The 25759-nt window shown below is 46.8% G+C and overlaps 1 protein-coding gene and 1 non-coding gene across 4 annotated transcripts in view; both read left to right on the plus strand.

The window, feature by feature from the left end:
- Positions 1 to 25759, plus strand: part of AGBL3 (AGBL carboxypeptidase 3) — a 47155-nt gene that overhangs the window by 19545 nt on the left and 1851 nt on the right. For all 3 annotated transcript variants that reach the window (XM_029072789.2, XM_029072788.2, XM_029072790.2), the window contains 9 exons: positions 2184 to 2310; positions 3896 to 3996; positions 4818 to 4939; positions 8870 to 8936; positions 13337 to 13432; positions 16557 to 16614; positions 20438 to 20492; positions 23049 to 23146; positions 24584 to 24794. In XM_029072789.2, coding sequence (XP_028928622.1) covers positions 2184 to 2310; positions 3896 to 3996; positions 4818 to 4939; positions 8870 to 8936; positions 13337 to 13432; positions 16557 to 16614; positions 20438 to 20492; positions 23049 to 23146; positions 24584 to 24794 — 935 coding nt within the window. The remainder of the gene's footprint in view (positions 1 to 2183; positions 2311 to 3895; positions 3997 to 4817; positions 4940 to 8869; positions 8937 to 13336; positions 13433 to 16556; positions 16615 to 20437; positions 20493 to 23048; positions 23147 to 24583; positions 24795 to 25759) is intronic.
- Positions 4953 to 5090, plus strand: LOC114814809. The gene has a single exon (XR_003762606.1). It is a non-coding gene; the product is annotated as a small nucleolar RNA SNORA7 (small nucleolar RNA).

Consider the following 25759-nt stretch of genomic DNA (forward strand, 5'->3'; position numbering starts at 1 on the left):
ACACAGTCCCTGTCACACATGGGGATCACAGTCTTAATCGCCATTTACAGATGAGATAACCAAGAAACGGAGCGGGTAAGTGACTTGCCCAAGGTCACACAACAGACAAGTGGCAGAGTCAGGATTAGAATTCAGATCCTTTGGGTCCCAGCCCCATACTCTTTCCACTAGTACACACTGCTCTCTCAAATGGCCTCAGCATGGCCCGAATGAATACTACAAACTACCCCAATTATATCAATATATTAGTACTCTACATTACAAACTGTCGGATTATTATATTAGTATAATCACATGAACGACCGATCGTTACTTGGAACTCCTTGGAACTTCAGTCTATACTTTACTCTGCTGCCCGGATTATCTATCAACAGAAAGGCTCTGGGCACGTCACCCCCCTCCTCAAGAATCTCCAGTGGTTGCCTATCAACCTCCACAAGAAGCAAAAACTGCTCAATCTTGGCTTCAGAGCCGTCCATCCCCTTGCCCCCTCTTACCTCACCTCCCCTCTCACCTTCTCCAGCCCAGTCCGCCCACTCCGCTCCTCTGGTGCCGCTAACCTCCTCACTGGGCCTCGTTCTCACCTGTCCCACCGTCGACCCCCGGCCCACGTCCTACCTCTGGCCCGGAACGACCTCCCTCCTCACATCCGCCGAACTAGCTCTCTTCACCTCTTCAAAGCCCTTTGGGGAGCTCACCTCCTCCAGGAGGCCTTCCCAGCCTGATCCCCCCCTTTTTTCCTCTGTTCCTCCTCCCCTCCCCATCTCCCCTACTCCCTCCCTCTGCTCTACCCCCTTCCCCGCCCCACAGCACTTGTGTATCTTTGAACATATTTATTACTCTTTTATTAATGATGTGTATATCTATGACTCTATTTATCTATTTTGATGGTATTGATGCCTATCTACTTGTTTTGCTTGGTTGTCTGTCTCCCCCTTCTAGACTATGAGCCCATTGTTGGTTAGGGATTGTCTCTGTCTGTTGCCAAATTGTACTTTCCAAGCACTCAGTGCTGTGCCCTGCACACGGTAAGCGCTCAATAAATACGATTGAATGAACAAACGAACTCCTTCTTCCTACACATCCGGCAGACGACCACTCTCCCCATCTTCAAAGCCCTACTGAAAAATCACATCTTTTCCAGGAAGCCTTCCTATACTAACCTCTCATCTCCCCGCCCTAGTCTCCTCCCTGCTGCCATCCACTTGATTCCTTACTCCCTACATGCTTAACCAAACCCATTCACTCTCCCCACAGCACAGCACTTAGGAGCATATCTTTATACTAAGTTTCTTCCCCTACCTGAAATATATTTTAATATCTCCCATTAGATTGTAAATCCTTGAAAGCAGGGTAACTCTACTGTGCTTTCTCTAGTGCTCAGTAGAGTGCTCTGGACACAGTGAAGTGATAATAAATACCGTTCAGCTAATTTTGTTCTATTGTCTTCTCCCAGGTGCTCAGTGCTTTTCACATAGTTAATGCCCAATAAATACCACTGATTGACTGATTTACACAACTGAACTTTGGTGGGAAAGAAGGAGCCAGGGAGATAAATCACTTCTTGGTTTCATTTCAAATACCAGGGCTCATCAAACATCCATCTGACATGTCAAGAACATTAAATATCCTAATGAGAAGAATTCTGCCGAACTTTGGCAGGGTATAAGAATGATCTTAGTCACAACTAAGAAGAGGGGCCACAGTTACTAATCACTCAGGTCATGTTGGAGGAAAAAATATCACGTGGCATCCACCTGCCTCCAAAGGCTTACTGATCAGGTGCAACTTAAGTCAACAAGGCTACATCGAGCTCTCCCAAGGCCACTGCTCTGGGTAGGTGAAAGGTGGAATTGACCCCGCCAGAATCAGTGTCAGGAGGTCTGCAATTCTGGGAATTGGAGGTATTTCTTCACTCCCTCCCGTTGCTCTAAATTAGATATATCTCTCCACCTCAAGGGAAAATACATTCATTCGATCAATGGCATTTATTGAGCACTTACTTTCTGTACCCCCTGCCCTCGAGGAGCTTATAGGCTAGTGGGGGAAGACTGACATTAAATCCTTACAGCTGTATTTCCGGGAATCATCTCGTCGCGGCTCTTTCGTCTCCAATCCTCATTCGAGGGGAAGGGGAATCTTCCGTCAACTCAGCGGGGCTCATTCTGTGCCCTTCTTTTCAGTTCTCCTTCCAGTCTTGCCAGTTTAAGGTTCAGAAGAGCAAAGAAGGAACCGGGAGGGTAGTGATGTGGAAAATGGGGATCCGGAACAGCTTCACCCTGGAAGCCACGTTCTGTGGGTCTACACTCGGTAAGAGGAAGATGTTCTCACTTACGGTCCTAAGGCAGTGCAACTGAAGGGTCTCTATTTTTTTCTATGGTATTTGTTAAGTGCTTATGCTGTGCCGGGCACTGTGTTAAGTGCTGGGGTTGGTACAAGCTAATCAGATTGGATACAGATCATAACCTACATGGGTCACACAGGCAATCCCCATTTTACAGATGAGGTAACTGAGACATCAAGAAGTGAAGTCACTTGTCCAGGTTCACCCAGCAGACAGGTGGCAGAGCCGGGATTAGAACCCAGGCCCTCTGATTCCCGAGCCCTGGCTCTATCCACTAGGCCACTTTGCTTCTCTGAAAGGCAGGTTTAGAAGTGTAATAATTAGAGTAACTTCACAGCACAGAACTGATCATTTCAGACTCACAGAGAGGTAGTCCACCAATCGTACCACAGTGAGAGTTTGAAGTCCCATTTACAATAAGCAGGGCCGGCCCTTAATTTTTTAACAGGCCCTCAATTATTTTTTTTTGAATGGTATTTAGGCGCTTATATATGCTAGGCACTCTACTGACCAGGAGGCAGATATAATACAGTCCCTGTCCCACATGGGGTCCACGGTCTTAATTCCCATTTTACACATGAGAGAACTGAGGCACAGAGATGTGAAGTGATTTGCCCAAGACAACCCAACCGACAAGTGGCAGAGCCGGAATTAGAACCCAGGTCCTTCTGGCTTCCAGGCCTGTGCTCTATCCTTTAGGCCACACGTAGAAGAGGGGGACATTTGGCCATTTAAATGGAGCACAGATCCAAGTAGAAGAGACCGAAAGCCAACTAGAAGAGAAATCTGCTTCCCTCTCCCATTTATTGCAAGGAAGCAAACTAAAGGGAAGATTGGAGGGTAGGGATGAGGTTCAGCGCTATGGTGATAATTTTCTCATAAGCCTATAAGCTCACTGTGAGCAGGGAAAGTGTCTGCTAATTCTCGCCTACTCTCCCAAGTGTTTAGTACATTGTTCTGCACATAGCAAACGCTCAAAAAATCCCAGCAGGTGAGCCAGCTGGTGCCTCTCCCCCCAACCCCTCCGCTTCAAACCCTAACTGAAGGCACATCTCCAGGAGGCCTTCCCTGAATAAGCCCCCCTTTCCTCTTCTCCCACTCCCTTCTGCATCAACCTGACTTGCTCCGTTTGTTCATCCCCCACTCCCATCCCCACAGCATGTACCTGGAATTTATTTGTATTAATGTCTGTCTCCCCCTCTACACTGTAAATTCGCGGTGGGTAGGGTATGTGTCTGTTTATTGTTATATTGTACTCTCCCAAGCGCTTACTACAGTGCCCACAGTAAGCACTCAATAAATATGAACACCTGAATAAATGAATGATTGCTCTCCCAAATGCTTAGTACGGTACTCTGCACACAGTAAGCTGTCAATAAATATCACTGACTGATGGATTGATATTGTCTATTCAGCTAACCACGCCTGAGAGGCCAGCCCAGCTGAGGAGAGTAATAATAATAATAATAAATTATGGTATTTGTTAAGCGCTGACTATGTGCCAGGCACTGTACTGTATAGCCACCTCACCAGTGGCTATATTCTTTACAGGAAATAGACAAGGCACCCACTTCAACACAAAAGACTTGGAATCGATGGGGTATCATTTTTGTGACGCTCTCTTGGACTACTGTGATCCAGATCAGAGCAAGGTATGAAAAGTCTATCTGTGCATTCATTACAGTAATAATAAATGATGGGGATGATGGAATTTATGAAGTGCTACCCAGGTGTCAAGCACTGTGCTAAGCATGGGGTTAGGTACAAGATAATCAGGTCGGGCAGAGTTCCTATCCCACTGGGAGCTCACCGTCCAAGAGGAAGGAAGGGCACTCTTAGATTTTGAATCAGTGAGTATTTATTGAGCACATACTGTGTGCAGAGCACCATACTATGTTTTTGGGAGAGTACAATACAACAATAAAGACACATTCCCTGCCCACAGTGAGCTTACAGTCTAGAGGGGGAGACAGGCATAAATAGAAATGAAAAAATGACAGATATGTACATAAGGGCCAGGAGGGAGGATGAATAAAGGGAGCAAGTCAGGGCGACGCAGAAGGTAATGGGAGAAGAGGAAAGGAGGGCTTAGTCAGGGAAGGCCTCTTGGAGGAGATGCGCCTTCAATAAGCACTCTGAACAGTGCTTTGCACACAGTAAGTGCTCGATAAATACAACTGAATGAATGAATAAGCCCACGAGGGACAGGGACCGTGTCTATTTCCTTCCGTATATTCTCTCCCAGCGCTTAGTACAAAATAAATGCTCGATAAATACTATTACTACAACTATTAGGTGACCTGAGCTTGTCTACAGCAAAGTATTTGTTTTGTATATTCTAAAGCAAAGAACTGATACTTTCTAGTCCGGGCTTCCCTCCAACTTTCTGCCTAGACACCTCCGAATGTGCAGATGGTTATGTTAAGTGAGTGCTCGGGGTTTTAGCCTTCACTAAGACGATGCTCTCATCTAGTATTTTCAGTGCCTGAAAGAATTAGAAGAGCTGGAGAAACAGCATCCTGGGATGGACTCAGAGAAATTGAATTATAATTCCGATGGCTCTCTCCCAGATGTCACGTTGGATTTAGAATCTAGGTAAGGAAAGATTCCCCACTCAGGGTCGCACCTGGAGAGTTTCCTGTACTCTACCAGTCTTGATTATGGGAGGGAGAGTCAAGCAGAAGCCTAGCCATTCCATTCCTAGCTTGGGCTGTGGCTAGCGAGTGGAAGGCAATCTGCTACGAGTCAATACTTGCGGAAGGAAGCAACGGTGAACCACTTCCGTATTTTTACCAAGAAAACTCTACGGATACGCTTCCAAAACGATTGCCGACGGAGGTGGGGCGTTCTGGGAGAGATGCGTCCACGGCGTCGCTGTGGGTCGGAGACGACTCGACGGCATAAGACAAGATAAAGAAAGACTACAGAGTGGTGAATTTGTTCTATGTATTATGTACTTAGTCCTGAATTTATAGGAATGAGTATGCCGAACTGAAAACGGGCTGTGATGTTCATGCTGAGGAAACTGATTTTAGTGTTGACATTATAGAAACCAGGGTTTTCATTTCTTAATTTCTAAAATAGGCTCCTTTATTCTGGTTGTCCTATAGGCTGTAAACTCACTGTGGGCAGGGAATGTACCTGTTATACTGTACTCTCCCTAGCATTTAGTACAGTGCTCTGCACACAGTGAATGATCAGTAATAATAATGGTATTTGTTAAGCACTTACTATGTGCCAAGCACTGTAAATATGATAGATCGTGCTTGGTGCACTCTCCCGCCCGGGGAAAAAAAGGCAACTGAGTCTACTTTGTTTAGAGCAGTATTCTGAAATCCCCAGATGTGAGACAAATCAAACAATCAAGTGGTATCTATTGCCTCCTCGGTATTTGCGGGGCCCTGAATGAAGGGATTGGGAGAGTACAGTCGAGTTGATAGACATAATCTAAGCTCTCCAGGAGTTTGCAGTCTCATGGGGAGTTTCGGAGATCGATCTTCCTAATTTAAAACGCATCGAATGGTTACTGCAGCAATTTCCCAAAGTGCAGAGATGGAGGTGAGGAGAGGCAGGGAGGTTCCAATTTCCGTGCCAGCGTGAGAGCTGTGTGTCTTAGTAGGTGACACTCCCAATCTTTCTCATCTTCCAGGGCCTCTCTGCTGCTGAAATGGGGGCTCCGATGAGAACCACCAAAGCATGGACTGGTGGAAAGAGTCTGGGCCTGGCACTCGGAGGACCTGGGTTCTCATTCCTGCCTCCTGTGTGACCTTGAGCAAAATCACTTCACTTCTCTCTGCCCCACTTTCCTCATCTGTAAAATGAGGATTAATTACCTGTCCACTCTCCCCTTTAGACAGTGAGTCCTGTGTAGGACAGGAACTGACTGATCTGATTATCTTGTATCTACTTCAGTGCTTGGCACATTGAAAGAGCTTAACAGCACAATTATCATTATTAACCACTCATTTTCAGTACAGTTCCACCCTCAGGAGAGAGTCAGGGGCAGGGGATTTAACCCAGATCTGCAGAGGGGCCCAGCCAGATAGGAACGGCAACAAGACTAACACTTTTTCCTCGGTCATTTAATGCTCAAATGTCCTAGACATTAAAATCTCAACCTTCCTTATGGAAATGATATGAAGATAAATTAAACTGTCCCCATAAAACTCCTTAAATCTTTCAGAAGAAAGCTGCCACATTAAATCGCGGCTCAGGGGAAAGAGCGCAGGCTTAGGAGTCAGAGGTCGGGGGTTCGAATCCCGGCTCTGCCACTTCGCTGTGTGACTGTGGGCAAGTCACTTAACTTCTCTGTGCCTCAGTTCCCTCATCTGGAAAATGGGGATGAAGACTGTGAGCCTCACGTAGGACAACCTGATTACCCTGTATCTACCGCAGCGCTTAGAACAGCGCTCTGCACATAGTAAGCGCTTAACAAATACCCACATTATTATTAAATCTCTCATAATATCCCGACTGGATTATTGCATCAGCCTCTTTTCTGATCTCCCATCCTCCCGTCTCTCCCCGCTTCAGTCTCTACTTCCCTCTGCTGCCTGGATTATCTTTCTATAGAAACGTTCTGGGCATATCACTCCACTCCTCAAATATCTCCACTGGTTGCCTTTCAACCTTCGCAATGAAGCAAAATCTCCTCACTCTTGGCTTCAAAGCTCTCCATCCCCTTGCCCCCTCCTACCTCTCCTCCCTTCTCTCCTTCTCCAGCCCGGCCCGCACACTCCGCTCCTCTGCCGTTCACCTCCTCACCGTCCCTCGTTCACGCCTGTCCCGCCGTCGACCCCCGGCCCACGTCCTACCTCTGGCCCGGAACGCCCTCCCTCCTCACCTCCGCCAAACTACCTCTCTTCCCCTCTTCAAAGCCCTATTGAGAGCTCACCTCCTCCAGGAGGCCTTCCCAGCCTGATTCCCCCCTTTTTCCTCTGCTCCTCCTCCATCCCCAGCTCCCCTACTCCCTCCCTCTGCTCTACCCCTTTCGCCTCCCCACAGCACTTGTGTATCTTTGAACATATTTATTACTCTATTTTATTAATGATGTGTATACACCTATGATTCTATTTATCTATTTTGATGGCATTGATGCCCATCTATTTGTTTTGCTTGGTTGTCTGTCTCCCCCTTCTAGACTGTGAGCCCGTTGTTGGATAGGGATTGTCTCTATCTGTTGCCGAATTGTACTTTCCAAGCACTCAGTACAGTGCTCTGCACACAGTAAGCGCTCGATAAATACGATTGAATGAATGAATGAATATAAGGCATTGTTATAAACTGAAACAAGAAAGAAACTTATTAGGTCAGAGACCCACATCAGTATATTGATAACACTGAGATGTGCCAGTCGGCAGGCAGATTAAACACCACCTGTAACTAAAGTGAGTTAATCTCTTTCCCTGCTCTGAATTATGATCGTCACCTCTGAAGTGGCAACCTCTGACCACATTAAGGGCCAGAGGGCAGGCTGGTCTAGCGGAAAGGGCCCGGGCCTAGGAGCCGGGAGACTGATCCCAGCTCCGCCACTTGCCTGCTGTGTGACCTTGGGCACGTCTCTTAACTTCTCTGTGCCTCAGTTTCCACATCTTTAAAATGAGGATTCGATACCCGTTCTCCCTCCTACCTAGACTGTGGCTCCCGTATGGGACCCTGATGATCTCGTCACCGCCCCAACATGGAGTACGCACTTTAATGCCACAGTTATTATTATTCTTCCCTCTGATGGTTCTTGCCCTCTGGTGCCATGACCTTTGATCTCCAACCACGCTGCTGCATCGCATCCCCTGAGTCTCATAAGGTCCCTCTGGACACTGGGCCACCATCTTCATTTCTGAGCTGGGTGACGCGACCCCAGATAGGTGGTATTTGTTGAGTGCTTACTGTGTGCCGAGAGCCCTCTAATAAGCGCTTGGTATTTGTCGGTATTTGTTAATCGCTTACTATGGGCCAAGCACTGTTCTAAGCGCTGGGGTAGACACAGGGTCATCAGGTGGTCCCACGTGGAGCTCACAGTCTTAATCCCCATTTTACAGATGAGGTCACTGAGGCACAGAGAAGTTAAGTGACTTGCCGAAAGTCACACAGCTGACAAGTGGCGGAGCCGGGATTAAAACCCCCGACCTCTGACTCCCAAGCCCGGGCTCTTTCCACTGAGCCACTCTGCTTCTCTATATTCTTCTCTGTATTCTTGCCTGGGGATGCAATGCAATAGAGGAGCTCATACTGGTCTTTTCCCTTCAGAAAAAGAGTTCATTCAGTAGTATTTATTGAGCCCTTACTATGTGCAGAACACCGTACTAAGCGCTTGGAATGTATTGCCACTCGTAAGCAAGGCTAGGGCAGCCCAAAGGATGGCATGGAAAAGGCTCACCAAAATCTTCCGTAGTCTGTGGGCAGGGAATGTGACTGTTTACCGTTGCGTTGTACGCTCCCAAACGCTAAGTACAGTGTTCTGTACGCAGTGAGCGCTCAATAAATACGACTGAATGAATGGACTAAATTATACTGTCTCTTTTACAGCAACCGAGGTTCCGAAAGCTCGGAGTCCCGAGGGACTCCGGCTTACCTCCTTGAGCTGGCTTCTCAGGTATGCGGGAAAACCTCTCCAGTTTCTATTAAAATAAATTTGTCTGGCTCTCTCTTCTCCGTCATCTCCTTTTTCTTCCAGTGGTTACCAGATGCCTGTTGGGAATGACTCAGCGAGCACTGGTTGGTTCACTTTTTCTGTTGTCATGCTGAGCAGAATTAGGAAAAATGACAGTTCTGGGGAATGGGTGAGAGTTCAGGTTCTGAATCGGGCTGATATCCCCCCACCCCACCCCCTGATCCTCACAGATGCCCAGGCCCCTTATTCAATCATTTGGTCACCCTTTCTTTTAGGAATAAAAAAAAATAAGAAAGGGCCAGTTCCTCTTCCAGCTGAGGATCATTGGTGATAAGGTCATATGTCAGCCGAGTGCCAGTCTTCACTCTCCATTTTGTTATATTGTATTTATAAAGTGTTGGCTTTGTGCGAGGTACCGTGCTAAGCACTGCGGTAGATACAAACTAATCAGGTTGGACACAGTCCACGTCCCACATGGGGCTCACAGTCTTAATCCCCATTTTACAGATGAGGCAACTGAGGCACGAAGAAGTAAGGTGACTTGCTCAAGTTCCCACAGCAGACACGTGGTGGAGGCAGGATTAGAACCCAGGTCCTTCTGACTTCCAAGCCCGGGGCCCCGACCTGCCCTGTCAGACCTGCGGGATCCTGGGAAGATGATTTCAGCTTGGTCCTCCCCATCATGAGTTAATATAATGTGGTATTTGGCGAGCGCTTACTACGTACCAAGCACTGTACTAATTAAACACCGGGATGGACGCATGATAATCAGGTCCCACATGGGGATGACGGTCTAAGTCGGAGGGTGAACAAGTACTGAATCCCCATTTTGCTGATGAGTTAACTGAGACCCGGAGAGGTTACGTGGCCTGCCCGGGGTCACACAGCGGACAAGGGACAGAGCCGGGGATAGAATTCAGGACCTTCTGACTTCTAGACCACGAACAAAACCACGGGAGAAGAAACGGAGCCTAGTGGAAAGGGCACAGGCCTCGGAGTCGGGAGACCTGGGTTCCGATCCTGATTCCACCACCGGTCAGCTCTGTGACCTTGGGCAAGTCACTTAATTTCTCGGTGCCTCAGTTTTCTCATCTGCAAACTGGGAATTCAATACCTGCTCTCTCTTCCCGCTCTATGAGCCCCGTGGGCTACAGGGACTGTCTGATCTGATGTACCTATCCCGGTGCTTAACACAGTTCTCAGCACAGCGTTTGACACAAGGTATGCACTTAACAAATACCAGAATTACAAGTTCAGGTTGCATTTTTGGGGCAGGGGGGATCCAGGTCGGTCCTCTAGCCCCTGAGGGACTGCAGTCCAAACCCCATGAGGAACCGGAATGTCTCAGGGCAGACCTGACTGAGAATGGGGAAGCGGCATGGCCTGGTGGCTACAGCCCGGGTCTGGGAGTCAGAGGACCCGGTTTCTAATCCCGGCTCTGCCACTTGTCTGCTGTGTGACCTCGGACAAGTCACTTCACTTCTCTGTGCTTCAATTTCCTCAACTTAAAATGCGGATTTAGTACCTGCTCTCCCACCTACTTAGACTACGAGCCCCACGTGGGACAGGGACTGTGTCGGACCTGATTACCTTCTATCTACCCCAGAGCTCGGAACAGCGTGGCTCAGTGGAAAGAGCACGGGCTTGGGAGTCAGAGGTCATGGGTTCGAATCCCGAGCTCTGCCACTTGGCAGCCGTGTGACTGTGGGCAAGTCACTTCACTTCTCTGTGCCTCAGTTACCTCATCTGTAAAATGGGGATTAAGACTGTGAGCCTCACGTGGGACAACCTGATGACCCTGTATCTACCCCAGCGCTTAGAATGGTGCTCTGCACATAGTAAGTGCTTAACAAATACCAACATCATTATTATTATTACTTGACTCTTATAAGCGTTAGCAAATACCATTTAAAAAAAAGTCAGAATTTTGGGATCTTCTCCTAACAGACTTAGACACAGGAAGGGAACCCCAAGCCTCTCGAATTCAGGAAGTTTGGGCTGAAAGGTAACGCTTCTAGAACCTGCTAAAAGGGCATGAGCAGCCCAACAGTTTCGGGGCTTGCCATTTCTGACTCCCTGTTGAACATGAGCTCAAAAGGGTCTCTGACTCCAGAAAGAGCTGAAACAATTCATTTGTTTCATACTCTTTTTGGCAATGCCTCAAAGAATTATTCTTTCATCTCCCTCTGAGGAACAGAACACTGAGCAGAAAAGAAGCCTTTAATTGCCAGCTGCCTGGCTCTTAGGATCATAATAATACTCCTATTAATAGTATTTGTTAAGCGCTTATTCTGTGTCGAGCACTGTAGGAAACTCTGGAGTAGATACAAGATCATCAGGTCCCATGAGGGTTTCACAATTTAAGTAAGAGGGAGAACAGGTATTGAATCCCCATTTCACAAATGATAGAACTGAGGCCCAGAAAAGCTAAGCGACTTGCCTGAGGTCGCACAGCAGGTAAGTAGCGGAGCAGGGGATTAGAACCCAGGTCCTCTGACTCCCAGGCCTGTGATCATTCCACTAGGCCACGCTGCTTTATCTTCTCATCTCTTTGATATTCTGTCCATGAATTTGGATATCACATGCGTTAGGTTACCACATCCAATCATCAAAGCCACAAGAATCACAGCAACCAAACCTTAGCTCTAAACCCTCCAGGGTTCATGGGAAAGAGATTGGTTCAGTCAATCCATGGTATTTATTGAGGGCTTGCTACGTGCGGAGCACTGTGCTAAACCCTTGGGAAAGTATACCACAACAGAATTGGTAGATATGATCCCTGCCTATAGGCAGTTTATTGCTTATAAGGGATTAAGAATAATAATAATAATAATGATGGCATTTGTAAAGTGCTTACTATGTGCAAAGCACGGTTAATAATAATAATAATAATGTTGGTATTTGTTAAGCGCTTACTATGTGCAGAGCACTGTTCTAAGCGCTGGTGGAGATACAGGGTAATCAGGTTGTCCCACGTGAGGCTCACAGTTAATCCCCATTTTACAGATGAGGGAACTGAGGCACAGAGAAGTGAAGTGACTTGCCCACAGTCACACAGCTGACAAGCGACAGAGCCGGGAGTCGAACTCATGACCTCTGACTCCGAAGCCCAGGCTCTTTTCCACTGAGTTCTAAGTGCTGGGGGAGTACAAGGTAATCAGGTTGTCCCACGTAGGGCTCACAGACTTCACCCCCATTTTACATGAGGGAACTGAGGCCCAGAGAAGTTAAGCGACTTGCCCAAAGTCACACAGCTGACAAGTCGCAGAAACAGGATCAGAACCCACAACCTCTGACTCCCAAGCCCGGGCTCTTTCCACTAAGCCACGCTGGATTCCGTGGGCAGGTGATTCTTGTCTGCAGCTGAACTCCACCTTTAATCTTTGCAACTTCCATATGTGCCCTTCAGGCCCTGGCATTTACATTTCAGGGATCTGGCAGAATCTTTGGGACTTTCTTCCTCCCACCAGCCTTATACTGTCAGCGTTGTAATGTCCAGACCTGGAGCTAGGATGTAGCTGAGCTCCTTGGAAGTTGGGCTAACCTGCAGCCCAAACTCTGATCTCCAAGAACACCCCTATCGTGTTAGGTTTGGGGACCCGCTGTCTTTGAGTAAGGCCCTTTACCCCTTCCAGGTTGGAAGGGCCCAGAGATACCCTTAAACCCCTGCATTTTAATATCACCACCAGAGGTGTCAACTTTTCCATTAGAGCAGGGGGAAAGACGTGGGCAGATATTTTAGAAGGAGCTAGAACTAAGATTAAAATGGGATTTGAGTATCTGTTCTCCTCCGCTCTTTAGACTGTGAGTCTCAGTAAGGACACGGACGGTGTCCAATCTGATTTTATTGTACCTATCCCCATGCTTGGCACAAATACCATAATTATTATTGCTATTATTCGTGTTATTAGGAAGAAACTGGCTTTAATGAGCCTCTATTTTGAATCTCTTCAACCACTACTGATAAGTCTCAGGCCTTTTCAGAGACCGGGATGAGCAATTCTGGGAGTCGAGCTCAAAACTCTGGGGGTGAGGGCCTCCCAAAACCCCCTCATGGGGTGAGCACTTACGATCACAGCCAGCCCAAGTCTAGAGACATAAGAGTATCAATGATCTGCAGATGAACTGAAGTTTAAAAAATCCAAAATTCGGAAAACTGAAAACATTGGAGAGGGTGTCCAATCGCGTTTGCATTTACAAAAATGAAAACTGACCCTAAGATGCTATTGATTGCCTCACCAATTGTGCCTTAGGCCTTCGGTAATTTTTTTTTATACACTGGTACACGGAATATCACCGTCTGAGGGCTGCATTCTCGTAATGAGGAGAAATAATCTCTTCTTTCAAATTAATGTATTTTAAATCCTGAATCTTTCATCTAGATAAAAACTAAAGAAAAGCATCTGAAAACAAAGAAGGAAAGAAATGCTAGAATAATAAACCAGAAAACTTCTAAAGAAATCTCACAGCAAAAAGAGGTAAATCTTCAAACCTCCAAGGATTTTCTACAATTATTGCATTCCCTTCCGTTTCCCCAAAAATGGTAAAATTCAATTCACTCTATTCACTTTTTAACTACCCAAAAGCTGGTGCTGTGAGGGGCAGGAACTTTCTTATTTTCATGTCTGGTTCTCAGGTTTGTTTTTTTTATGGGATCTGTTGAGCACTTACTAGGTGCCAGGCATTGTACTAAGCAATGGGGTACAAATAAGATAAATCAGGTTGGACACAGTCCCTGTCCCACAAGTGAATAGAATATGAGTGGAAAACAGAAACAGACAATGCAAAAATCTGTGAAACTAGAAACATATTTCATTCAGCTAAATGGTTTCATAAGCATCTGCCTTCCTGGAAGTGGATTATCAGGTCATGACCAACCTTACGTGATCCAAACGCTTCTCATTTTCCATGTCCCCGTTCTCTACTTCCCATTTTCCTCAGGAGCAGATAATACCACTGAAATGAAGGTAGGTGAATGGGAACTGCTGAAATCTCCCTCCCTTTACCTGAATCTATTTCTTTTACTACAAATTGTTAGCAGGGGACAAATCCGTTCAGCCCTAAAACAGTACCCCTTTTTTTCTGTCCTCTTCTAGACTGAGATCCTCACCTACAACTAGGCAAAAACATTTGTGTAGAGCGGCACAATTAGCTAACTGGCAATCCTCTAGGAAAATAGTCCCTAGGGAGGGAAATCTGGTGGAGACTTTTATTTCCGCTCACATCACTGCAGTCAGAATCAGACCCCGAAAGGAACTCTCAGTTATCTATACCAACCTTGCAAATTGCCTCTCTGCCTTAGTGATTCATTTATTTTCTGGGCAAGCGGAAGTTCCCCTATAACTGTGGGTGTTCCTCAAGGTTCAGTTCTGGGTCCCTTTCTAATCTCCATCTATATCCGCTCCCTTGGACTCCCATACCCGCCCCGCCCACCTGCGCCTCAGCACTTGCATATATATGTACATATTTATAATTCAATTTATCTTTACTAACGATGTGTATATATCTATACTTCTATTTATTTATAATGATGCTACTGATGCCTGTTGACTTGTTTTGATGTCTGTCTCCCCCCTTCTAGACTGTGAGCCCACTGTGGGCAGAGATTGTCTCTATTTGTTGCCTACTTCCCAACCGCTTAATACAGTGCTCTGCCAGAGTAAGTGCTCAGTAAATACGATTGAATGAATGAATGATTGAGTGAATGGAGAACTCATTCACTCCCGTGGCTTCAACTATCACCTCTATCTGGATGATTCCCAATCTACATCTCCAGCCCGAATCTCTCTCCCTCTCTTCAGTCTCGCATTTCCCTCTGCCTTCAAGACATCTCTACTTTGGATGTCCGGCCATCATTTCAAACTTAATGTGTCCAAAACAGAACTCCTTTATCTCCCCACCCAAATCTGTCCTCTTGATTTTCCCATCACTGTAGACGGCACCACCATCTTTCCTGTCACACAAGCCCATAGCCTTGAGGTTATCCTTGACTCCTCTCTTTCATTCAACCCACGTATTCAATCTATCATTAAATCTGTCTATTCAACCTTCACAAGATCATTAAAATCAGCCCTTTCCTCTACATTCAAACTGTTACTGTGAATACAACGCTTATCCTATCAAGCCTTGATTACTCTAACAGCTTCCTTGCTGATCTCCTTGCCCTCGTCTCTCCCCACTCCAGTCCATACTTCAGTCTGCTGCCCAGGTCATTTTTCTATAAAAACATTCAGTCCAAGTTTCCTCACTCTCCAAGAACCTCCAGTGGTTGCCCATCCACCTCCCCATCAAAGAGAAACTTCTTATCATCGGCTACAAAGCCTCAATCCCTTTGCCCCCCATCACCTCACCTCACTACTATCCTTGTACAACCCAGCCCGGCCACTTCGCTCCTCTAATGCCAACCTACTGACTTGTACCTCGATCTCATCTTTTTGCCACCGACCTCTCGCCCACATCCTGCCTCTGGCCCGGAACACCCTATTTTTTCATACCCAACGGACAATTGCTCTCCCCACCTTCGAAGCCCTACGGAAGCCACATCTCCTCCAAGAGGCCTTCCCTGATTAAGCCCTCCTGCAGACCAGAGACACAGAGAGATTCAGAAAAGAGACATGGCCTAATAATAATAATTATAATAACGATGGTATTTGTTAAGCGCCTACTATGTGCCAAGCGCCATTCTAAGCGCTGGGGTAGGTACAAGGTAATCAGGTTGTCCCACGTGGGGTTCACGATCTTCATTTGATCAGATAATTTAGGCACAGAGAAGTTAAGTGACTTGTCCAAGGTCACACGGCAGACAAGTGGCAGAGCCGGGATTACAATTTACCTAGGATTAGAGTTTAGGGCTACTTTCCCTCAACTGTCTTCCCATCCTCTTCAGGGTGCAACCACTGCCAGAAGTCCAAAACAAAGACACTCCTCCTTCTTCTCCCTCTCTTTTTTTAATGGTGTTTGATACGCACTCACTTTGTGTCAAGCACTGTTCTAAGCGCTTGTGTAGGTACAGGTCAATTAGGGCAAACACGATCCCTGTCCTGCATAAGGCTCACAGTCCCTTCTACCTCTGTTGGTCAACTCCAGGGCTGAATAACAAGCAGCGAGGTCTGTAATCTAATCTACTCCCTAAATGTAGTTTGGCCATATTTTTTAAAAACCCTCTTGTTAGGTTCTCAGGTTGGAAACCATTCAAGCCTTTGATGGTGCTATTTTACTACACCCTAGGATTATAGGTGAAATGCTAAATAATTGCAATTCTTCCTCCCTTGTCAAAATTTCCTTTTGTTAAACTTCATTATGCAGCATTCCTTGGCTCTAAAGAGGCTATTTTCTCCAACTATTTAGCAGATAATAAAAATTAGTGTCAAAAATAAAATATTCCCTTCTAAATGTTCATTGAGAGAAAATTCCGGGTGTTGTCTTCACCCCGCCAAAAAAGAAGGAAATGAGTTGAAAAAAAGCATCAGACTCCCATCAAATAGGTTTCTGATTAAAAAGCAAGATGGGCTCATACTAAAAGGGCTCCTTCTAAAAATGCTGCCACTTGACTTTGAGTGACATGCTAATGACTGTGATTTTGCGGGTTTTGTATTCTGCCAGTTTGAAGACACGGGGGCCCAGCAGCAGAGGCTGAACGAAAAGAAACACACAGTGAAAGGTAATCTTTTGTTTTCCATCTCTGACTCTGAAGGCAGACGGGGCCTACCCGAGCAAGACTTTCAATCTATAATCAATCAGGGGTATTTCCTGAGCATTTACTGTGTGTAGAGCACTGTACCAAGCTAAAAACAAATTCCAGGAGGAAATGCATCCTCCAGGAGGTTTAATGACTTTAAAACAGAAAGGACTTGAATGGGCTGGAAACATGTGACTTGCCCCCATCTGACCCTCCTGAGGTAAATCTCAGTCTGAAGGGGACCCAACCTCACACTGCGGCGTGTAAGAGGGGATATCGTTATTAATTATTGTGGTTGTGGAATTTGTTAAGCCCTTACTATGTGTCAAGCACTGTTCTAAGCGCTGGGGGAGATACAATCCCAACTCTGCCACTTGTCAGCTGTGTGACTGTGGGCAAGTCACTTCACTGTGCCTCAGTTACCTCATCTGTAAAATGGGGATGAAGACTGTGAGCCTCACGTGGGACAACCTCATTCCCCTGTATCTCCCCCAGCGCCTAGAACAGTGCTCTGCACGTAGTAAGCGCTTAACAAATACCAACATTATTATTATTATTACAAGCCAATCAGGTCGGACATGGTCCCTAACCCACTTGGGGCTCAAAGTCAAAGTAGGAGGGAGAACAGACGCTGAATCTTCATTTACAGATGTCTACCGACTCTGTTACGTTGTACTCTCCCAAGAGCTTAGTACGGTGCTCCGCACACGGCGAACACTCAATTGATATGATTGATTGCGGAGAAAAAACTTTTCAGTCTAAAAGCAGAAATGCAATATTAGGTTTAAGGCATGAATGCAGTGTGCCACTTCACAGGATTTATTTTCAGTTTATATTCAGTCCATTGTATTTATTGAGCACTTACTGTGTGCAGAGCACTGTACTAAGCGCTTGGGGGAGTACAAAAGAACAGTAAATGCGGTAGTTCTCAACAGCACTTTCACAGCCTGGATAATGCAGGCCAAATCAATCAATTGGTATTTACTGAGCGCTTACCGTGTGTGGAGCTCTGTACTCGGAGCTTGGGAGAGGACGGTACAATAGAGTTGGTTGGGACAATCCCTGCCCACAGTGAGCTTACAGTCTAGAGGGGGAGACTGTAAAATAAATTACAGATAAGGACATACCTGCTGAGGGGGAGAGAGTGGGGCGAACATGAAGGGTACGAAGCCAATTGGTGACGCAGAAGGCGGAGGGAGGGAGAAGGAGAAAGAAAGGGCCCAGGAAAGGCCTAGGGGATAGACCATGGGCCTGGGAATCAGAAGGACCTGGGTTTTAATCCCAGCTCTGCTACTTTTCTGCTGTGTGACCTTGGGCAAGTCGCTTCACTTCTCTGTGCCTCAGTTACCACATCGGCAAAATGGGGATAAAGAGTGTGAGCCCCATGTGGGATATGGACTGTGTCCAACCTGATGAGCTTGTATCTATCCTGGAGTTTAGTACAGTACATGTAATAATAATAATAATAATAATGGTATTTGTTAAGCGCTTACTATGCAAGCACTGTTCTGAGAGCTGGGGTAGATACAAGGTAATCAGGTTGTCCTGCTTATGATAATAATAATGGTATTTGTTACGCACATACTATGTGCCAAGCACTGTTCTAAGAGCTGGGGTAGATACAAGGTAATCAGATTGTCCTGATGGGTCTCACAGTCTTAATCCCCACTTTATAGATGAGGTCACTGAGGCACAGAGAAGTAAGTGACTTGTCCAAAGTCGCACAGCTAACCAGCGGTGTATCTGGGATTAGAACCCACGACCTCTGACTTTCAAGCCCCGGCTCTTTCTACGCCATGCGCTGAACAGAAACTATTAAAAAGAGTTTTCTAGAATCCCTCTGCTTAACGGTGGAACCAGAAAGAGAATCTGGGGGCCATGATTCTTTAGCCCTCTCTGCCACGTTATCTCCCAGCACAGCCTAGGGGAAAGAAGAGCCTGGGAGCAGGAATCCTGGGTTCTAATCCCGGCCCTGCCACTTGTCTGCCGTGTGAAGAGTCAATTATCTTTCTTCTCAGGGCTTCCGTTTCCTCATCTGTAAAATGAGAATTAAATACCTCTTCCCCCTCCCCCTTCCCCCGTAAACCCCGGGTGGGACAGAGACTGTCTAATCTGATTATACTGGATCTACCGTAGTGATTGGCAAGCTTTTAACACCATACTATTATCTTGGAAAGATGTGTCCCTTGTCGTTAGGAATCAGCTGGTAATGGCTTTTCCAGTGGCAGCTGAGGGACAGGAGGAGGTTTTGTTTGCATACCCCACCCAAATAACCTCCCTCCCCCAAGAGAGAAAGCATTCAGAAAACACAGGAAATGGAAGAGAGAAAGAGGAAGGAGAAGCAAGAAGTGGACAGAGAGAGGGGAAGGAGGGCAGAAGAAGTACCGGGGTCACGTGGACAGCCTAGATTGGAGCTCTCTGAATCAGGATCGCTGATTCACTAGGGAACTGCCTCGTGGCTTCTCTGCTTGTTGGCTATTCCCAGATGTTAATTTAGGGGTGGAGACACCCTAACTACAGGGTTTAGGAAAGTGACTGGAGCATAGCGCTTGATAAATACCAGAAAAAAAATATCCAGAGTTTTCTCCAACAGAGGTTTTCGCCTGTAAGCAGCATGGCCTAGTGGATAGTGCTCGGGTCTGGATGGCAGAAGTACCTGTGTTGTTCTAATCCCAGTTTTTTGGCTTTGTGACCTTGGGTGGGTCACTTCATTTCCACGTGCCTCAGTTACCTCATCTGTAAAATGGGGTTTAAGACTGTGAGCACTAGGTGGGACGGGGATCGTGTCCAAGAATAATAATGATGGTGTTTGTTAAGCGTTTACTATGTGCCAGGCATTGTACTAAGCACCGGGGTGGATACAAACAAATCGAGTTGGACAGAGTCCCTGTCCCAAGTGGGGCTCACGGGCTCCATCCCCATTTTACAGAGGAGGTAAGTGAGGCACAAAGAGGTGAAGTGACTTGTCCAGAGTCACAAAGCAGACAAAAGGCATAGCCAAGATTAGAACCCATGACCTTCTGATTCCCAGGCCTGTACTCTATCCACTAGGCATTGCTGCTTCTTTTCCCAATCTGATTAGCTTGCATCTTCTTGAGCACTTAGTACAGTTTCTGGCACTTAGTAAGCACTTAACCAATACCATAAAAGATAAAAAAAGCTCACTTCCAGCTAGTTGAGTGAACTGAATTAACAATGATAGCTGGGAAATGATCATTTTTTTTATCTTGAGCTGTGAATTATTCACATAATAAACACTGTAGTATTTAATCGATCAATTGTATTTATTGAGCGCTTCCTGTGGGCAGAGCACTGTACTTGGGAGAGTACAATTTAAGCACTTATGTGTTAAATTCTGTACTAAGTACTTGGGTAGATGCAATATGAACAGATCAGACACAATCTTTGCCCCACACGGAGTTCACAGTCAAGTGGAAGGGAGAACTCCCCATTTTTAGAGATAAGGGAACCAAGGCATGGAGAAGTCAAGTTACTTGCCCATGGTCACACCGCAGTCCAGCAGAATTGTAGGAGTATTCATTCATTCATTCACTAGTATCTATTGAGCGCTTACTATGTGCAGAGCACTGTACTGAGCGCTTGGAATGTACAAATCGGTAACAGAGACAGTCCCTGCCCTCTGACGGGCTTACAGTCTAATCGGGGGAGACAGACAAGAACAATGGCAATAAAGAGGATTAGAACCCAGATCCTCTGACTCCCAGGCCCCTGCTTTTCCCAATAGGCCATGTTGCTTCCCTGCTTCTAGTCTCTGATTCTTTTTTATTTTTATTTTTTAATCCAGATTCAGGGACGTTACCAGGAACATCCCGGCTCTGTCAACTAGGAAGACCCTTCAGGTAGGAGAGCTTTTTATTTGGCCAGAGATAAGAAAAAGATTCCAATTTGCTTTGAATCTTGCTTTAAAAAAAATAGTATTTGTTGTGTTTATTATGTGCTAAGCATTGGGGTAGATACAGTCTAGTTAGCTTGGACACTGTCCCTGTCCCACATGGGGCTCACAGTCTTAATCCCCATTTTACAGGTGAGGTAACTGAGGCACAGAGAAGTGAAGTGACTCGCCCAAGGTCACACAGCAGGGAAGTAGCAGAGCTGGGATTAGAACCCAAGTCCTTCTGAATCCCAGGTCCGTGCTCTATCCATCACTGCCTCTTCGTTTCTTCCTCCCACCCATCTCAGGGACTTGGAAACTGGGTTGAAGCAAGGCCTAATTTGGGCTGGGGATCAGAAGGACAGTGAGTTTCCACGCGACTCCCAGTTCCTCGACCTATCCCGCCACAACTATCGCGTCAACTTCCTCACTGACATCCAACAGACTCCCCACTCTTCCCGTATCGTCAAAGCCCTGCTAAAAATCATACCTCCTCCAGGGTCTGTGCTTCCTAAACTCTTCGAAACTCACCCCACCCCACAGCACTTGTAACGGAGAGAGCCCGGGCCTGGGAGTCGGAAGGTCGTGGGTTCTGATTCTGGCTCCGCCACCTGTCTGCTGCGTGACCTTGGGCGAGCCGCTTCACTTTTCTGGGCCTCAGTTACCTCATCTGTAAAATGAGACCGTGAGTCCCGCTTATGGACAGGGACCGTGTCCAACCCGATTTGCTTGTACCCACCCCAGCGCTTAGTACAGTGCCTGGCACATGGTAAGCACTTAACGTATGCCATAATAACAATAATAATATCCTTATACTCTGCAATTTTCATTATCTGTCATTTATTTTAACATCTGCCTCACCCTCTAGCCTGTAAGCTTCTTAAGGGAAAGGATCGTGTCTATCTACTCTTTTTTTTTAAAATGGTATTTGCTAAACGCTTTCTATGTGCCAGGCACTGTACTGAGTGTGGGGAAGGTCCAAGCTAATCAGATTGGACACAGTCCACGTCCCACAGAGGGCTCACGGTATTAATCCCCATTTTACAGTCGAGGTAACTGAAGCACAGAGCAGTTAAGCGAGTGACTTGCCTAAAGTAACGTAGCAGACAAGTGGCCGGGCCGGGATTCGAAACCAAGCCCTTCTGAATCCCAGGCCCATGCCCTATCCTCTAGGCCCTGCTGTTTCTCTTTCATAATAATAATGATGGTATGTGTTAAGCGCTTACTACGTGCCAAGCACTGTTGTCCCACGTGGGGCTCACGGTCTCAATCCCCATTTTACAGATGAGGTCACCGAGGCACAGAGAAGTCAAGTGACTTGCCCAAAGTCACCCAGGGGATAAGTGGCGGAGCCGGGATTAGAACCCACGACCTCTGACTCCCAAGCCCGGGCTCCTTCCGCTAAGCCACGCTGCTTCTCTCTCTCACAGGTGCTCAGTACAGAGCTCTGCAGACAGGAAGCACTCAATGAGATTCCATCGATTGCCTGAACCCTTCTGGTGTTCAAAACTCTTCCGGCACCTTCCACGGCCCCTAGGTTGGCGGGGGGGTGGGGCGTGTTGGCATTTAGAGTCCTGCCACTTCTCAGAGAAGTAGCGTGGCTCAGTGGAAAGAGCCCGGGTTTGGGAGTCAGAGGTCACGGGTTCGAATCCCGGCTCTGCCACTTGGGCAAGTCACTTCACTTCTCTGTGCCTCAGTTACCTCATCTGTAAAACAAGGATTAACTGTGAGCCTCACGAGGGACAACCTGATCACCCTGTATCTCCCCCAGCGCTTAGAACAGTGCTCTGCACATAGTAAGCGCTTAACAAATACCAACATTATTATTATTATTCTCCCCCAGACAAATTAAGTCTCGAAAATAGATCGGGAGCGACTCCTTGAGGACCCTGAAAAACCTGAGGGACTCCGGGCCTTCCGGCCCGTCAGCGAGTGGGGCAGACCAGCTTGTCTCTAGAACGGGAGCTCCCCGTCTAGGGAACACGTCTGCTTATTGTTCAATTGTACTCTCCCAAGTGCTTAGTACAGTGCTGTGCACACAGTAAGCGCTCTAGAGATGCAACTGAATGAACGCACCGCAGGCTTGTGCACGAAAAGGCTGCGAGTCTCCTCTCCGCTGGTGAAAGCGTGCGCTTGGAGCTGAGGAAACCCAATCTCTTTCAGCACGGAGAAGTTTGCTCGGATCCTAAAGAGCGACCACCCCAGGAACGGCTCCTTGCCGTTCGAGTATGCCGGGGCAGTAGGCCAAGACACAACCCTCTAGAGAAGCAGCGTGGCTCAGTGGAAAGAGCCCGGGCTTGGGAGTCAGATGTCATGGGTTCGAATCCCGGCTCTGCCACTTGGCAGCCGTGGGACTGTGGGCAAGTCGCTTCACTTCTCCGTGCCTCAGTTCCCTCATCTGTAAAATGGGGATGAAGACTGGGAGCCTCACGTGGGACAACCTGACTACCCTGTATCTACCCCAGCGCTTAGAACAGTGCTCTGCACATAGTAAGCGCTTAACAAACACCAACTTCTTCTACAGGACAACCAACCTCTACGAATCCTTCGGAGTCACCCCCCTGCGGGCCCCCCTACGTCGGAAAACATCCAGCTGCTCAGAGAAGACAGTGATATGCCCAGGTTTCTCTTTCATTTTTGAACAGAATGACACTAGGGGGTCTAAGTCATCTAATCATCTCTACTTTTTTTTTTCTTTAATGGTATTTGTTAAGCATTTTTTATAGTATTTGTTAAGCGCTTTTTTATGGTATCTGTTAGGCGCTTTCTTTTTTGGTATTTGTTAAACACTTTTTTATGGTATTTGTTCAGCACTTTCTTTTTATGGTATTTGTTAAGTGCTTACTATGTGCCCGGCACTCTTCTAAGCACTGGGGTGGCTACCAGATAATCAGGTTGGACACAGTCCATGTTCTCCTTGGGACTCACAGTCTTATCCCGGCTCTGCCACTTATCAGCTGTGTGACTTTGGGCAAGTCACTTAATTTCTCTGTGCCTCAGTTCCCTCATCTGTAAAATGGGGATTAAGACTGAATCCCACGTGGGACAACCTGATTACCTTGTATCCACCCAGTGCTTAGAACAGTGCTTGACACATAGTAAGCGCCTGACAAATGCCATCATCATTATCGTTATTATCATGATTATTATTAAGTATTGAATCCCCATTTTACCATTGAGGCAGTGAATAATCAGTGGTATTTATTGAATGCTTCCTATGAGCAGAGCACTGTACTAAGCACTTGGGAGAATGATAACAATAATAATGATGATGATAATTGTGGTATTTGTTAAGCACTTATGTGACAAGCAATGCTTTTTTTAAAATTATATTGGTTAAACACTTACTAAGCACAAGGTACTGTACATATAAGCTAATCAGGTTGGATGCAGTCCATGTTTGTTTGTTTTATGGTGTTTGTTAAGTCCTCATTACGTATTAAACACTGTTCTAAGGCTGGGGTAGATGCAAGTCAATTAGGTTGACTGGTGCCTTCACCACTCACTCAACTATGCCCTCTGTCTTAAAAAGATACATCAGAGCCCTATCTTTCCCACAGTTCCAAGAACTCGGGATGAAAAGGAAAAAACAAAAAGCACATTCTCATCATCAGCTCTTTTTAAAAAAAAACTGGTTATCTATTAAGCTCTTACTATATACCAGGAACTGTACTAAGCCCCAGGGTAGATACAGCTAATCAGGTTGGATACAGTCCACGTCCCACATGGGGCTCAGAATTTTCATCCCCATTTTACAGATGAGCTAACTCAGGCATAGAGAAGAGAGGTGACTCGCCCAAGGTCACGCAGCAGACAAGCGACAGAGCCGGGATGAGAACCCAGGTCCTTCTGACTCGCAGGCCTGTGCTCTATCCACTTGGCCATGCCGCTTCTCTGAGGATTTCAGCACTTTCCCTGAAATCCGAATCTCAGGGGTTTCTGTGAAGTTCATATCAAACTTTAGCTGAACTCAAAGTGATTCCGCGACCCAATCTGGGGATGTGGGGGGGGGGGAAAGCCATCATGGATCCTGAACCGTTTTTGTGTTTGTGTTCCCAGGACCGAAGCCCAAAATGAGAGAACACAGTTCCTTTCCAAGGAGGTCTGGCAAACCCTGGTCCAACGAAGAGGAAGAGCTTTTGAGGGGAGAGGAGATGGTCCAGACCCAAGGACCGCTGCGGTTCTTACTTCCTAGTATGCAAAACCCCCAAACCAGGCGATGCAGCAGAATAAAACCTTCGGCCGAGACGCACCTCGACCTCCAGGACCGGTAGGCAGAGCGGAGTCGGGCATTTTGGAAAGTGAAACTGATCCCTATTTCAGCTTCCGGCCTTACTTCCCAAGGCAACAGAAGTTGTCTGGGAAAACGGTGGCGGTTGTACCCGTCCCTGGGAAGAGGCATCCGGAAGCACGGGACGGCCTTTGGGCATTTGATTTTCACGGCCCTCCCCGCCACAACCCCACGGCACTTCTGTACGTATCTTTAAATTACGTATTATAAATGATTTATATTGATATCTGTCTCTCCCCCCAGACTGCAAGCTCATATGGGCAGGGAACGTGTCTGCTAATTCTGCTGTGCTGTCCTCTTCCAAGTGCTTAGTACAGTGCTCCGCACATAGGAAGCGCTCAATAAATACCACTGACTGATTGATTGATAGCTCCTAGGAAACTAGTCCTCCTCTTTCCAGTTGCCACCCTAGAGCCACGTAGCAGCGAGACTCGTGGGCCGAAAGGCCCGGCTTATCTGGCTCCACGTGGCTTGCGGTGGCTTACACTCCTCGATCGTTCGTTCGGTCGTATTTATTGAGCGCTTACTGCGTGCAGACTACTGTACTAAGCGCTTGGAGAGTACAGTTCGGCAACAGATAGGAGACAATCTCTACCCAACAACGGGCTCACAGGCTAAATGACTTGACTTAGAGACTGTAAGCTCATTGTGGGCAGGAAATGTGTCTGTTTACTGTTATACTGCGCTCTCTCAAGCAGTTAGTTCAGTGCTTTGCACACAGTAGTGTTCAATAAATACAACTGAATGAATGGCTGAATCCTAGGCATCGGGGGAATCTCCTGTTCCTCTCTTCCCACTCGTGGGGGCATCAGTTGGCCAATCAATCAGTCATTCAGCAGTATTTGAGCACTTACTAGGTGCAGGAGACGGTGCTAAATGCTGGGGGGAGTTGGCCACCTGAGTCCTCCTCGCTGCGTCCTCGCTGCGTCTCTCCTCTCTCATGT

Source organism: Ornithorhynchus anatinus, chromosome 10 (genome assembly GCF_004115215.2).
Source record: "Ornithorhynchus anatinus isolate Pmale09 chromosome 10, mOrnAna1.pri.v4, whole genome shotgun sequence".
NCBI classification, from domain to species: Eukaryota; Metazoa; Chordata; class Mammalia; order Monotremata; family Ornithorhynchidae; genus Ornithorhynchus; species Ornithorhynchus anatinus.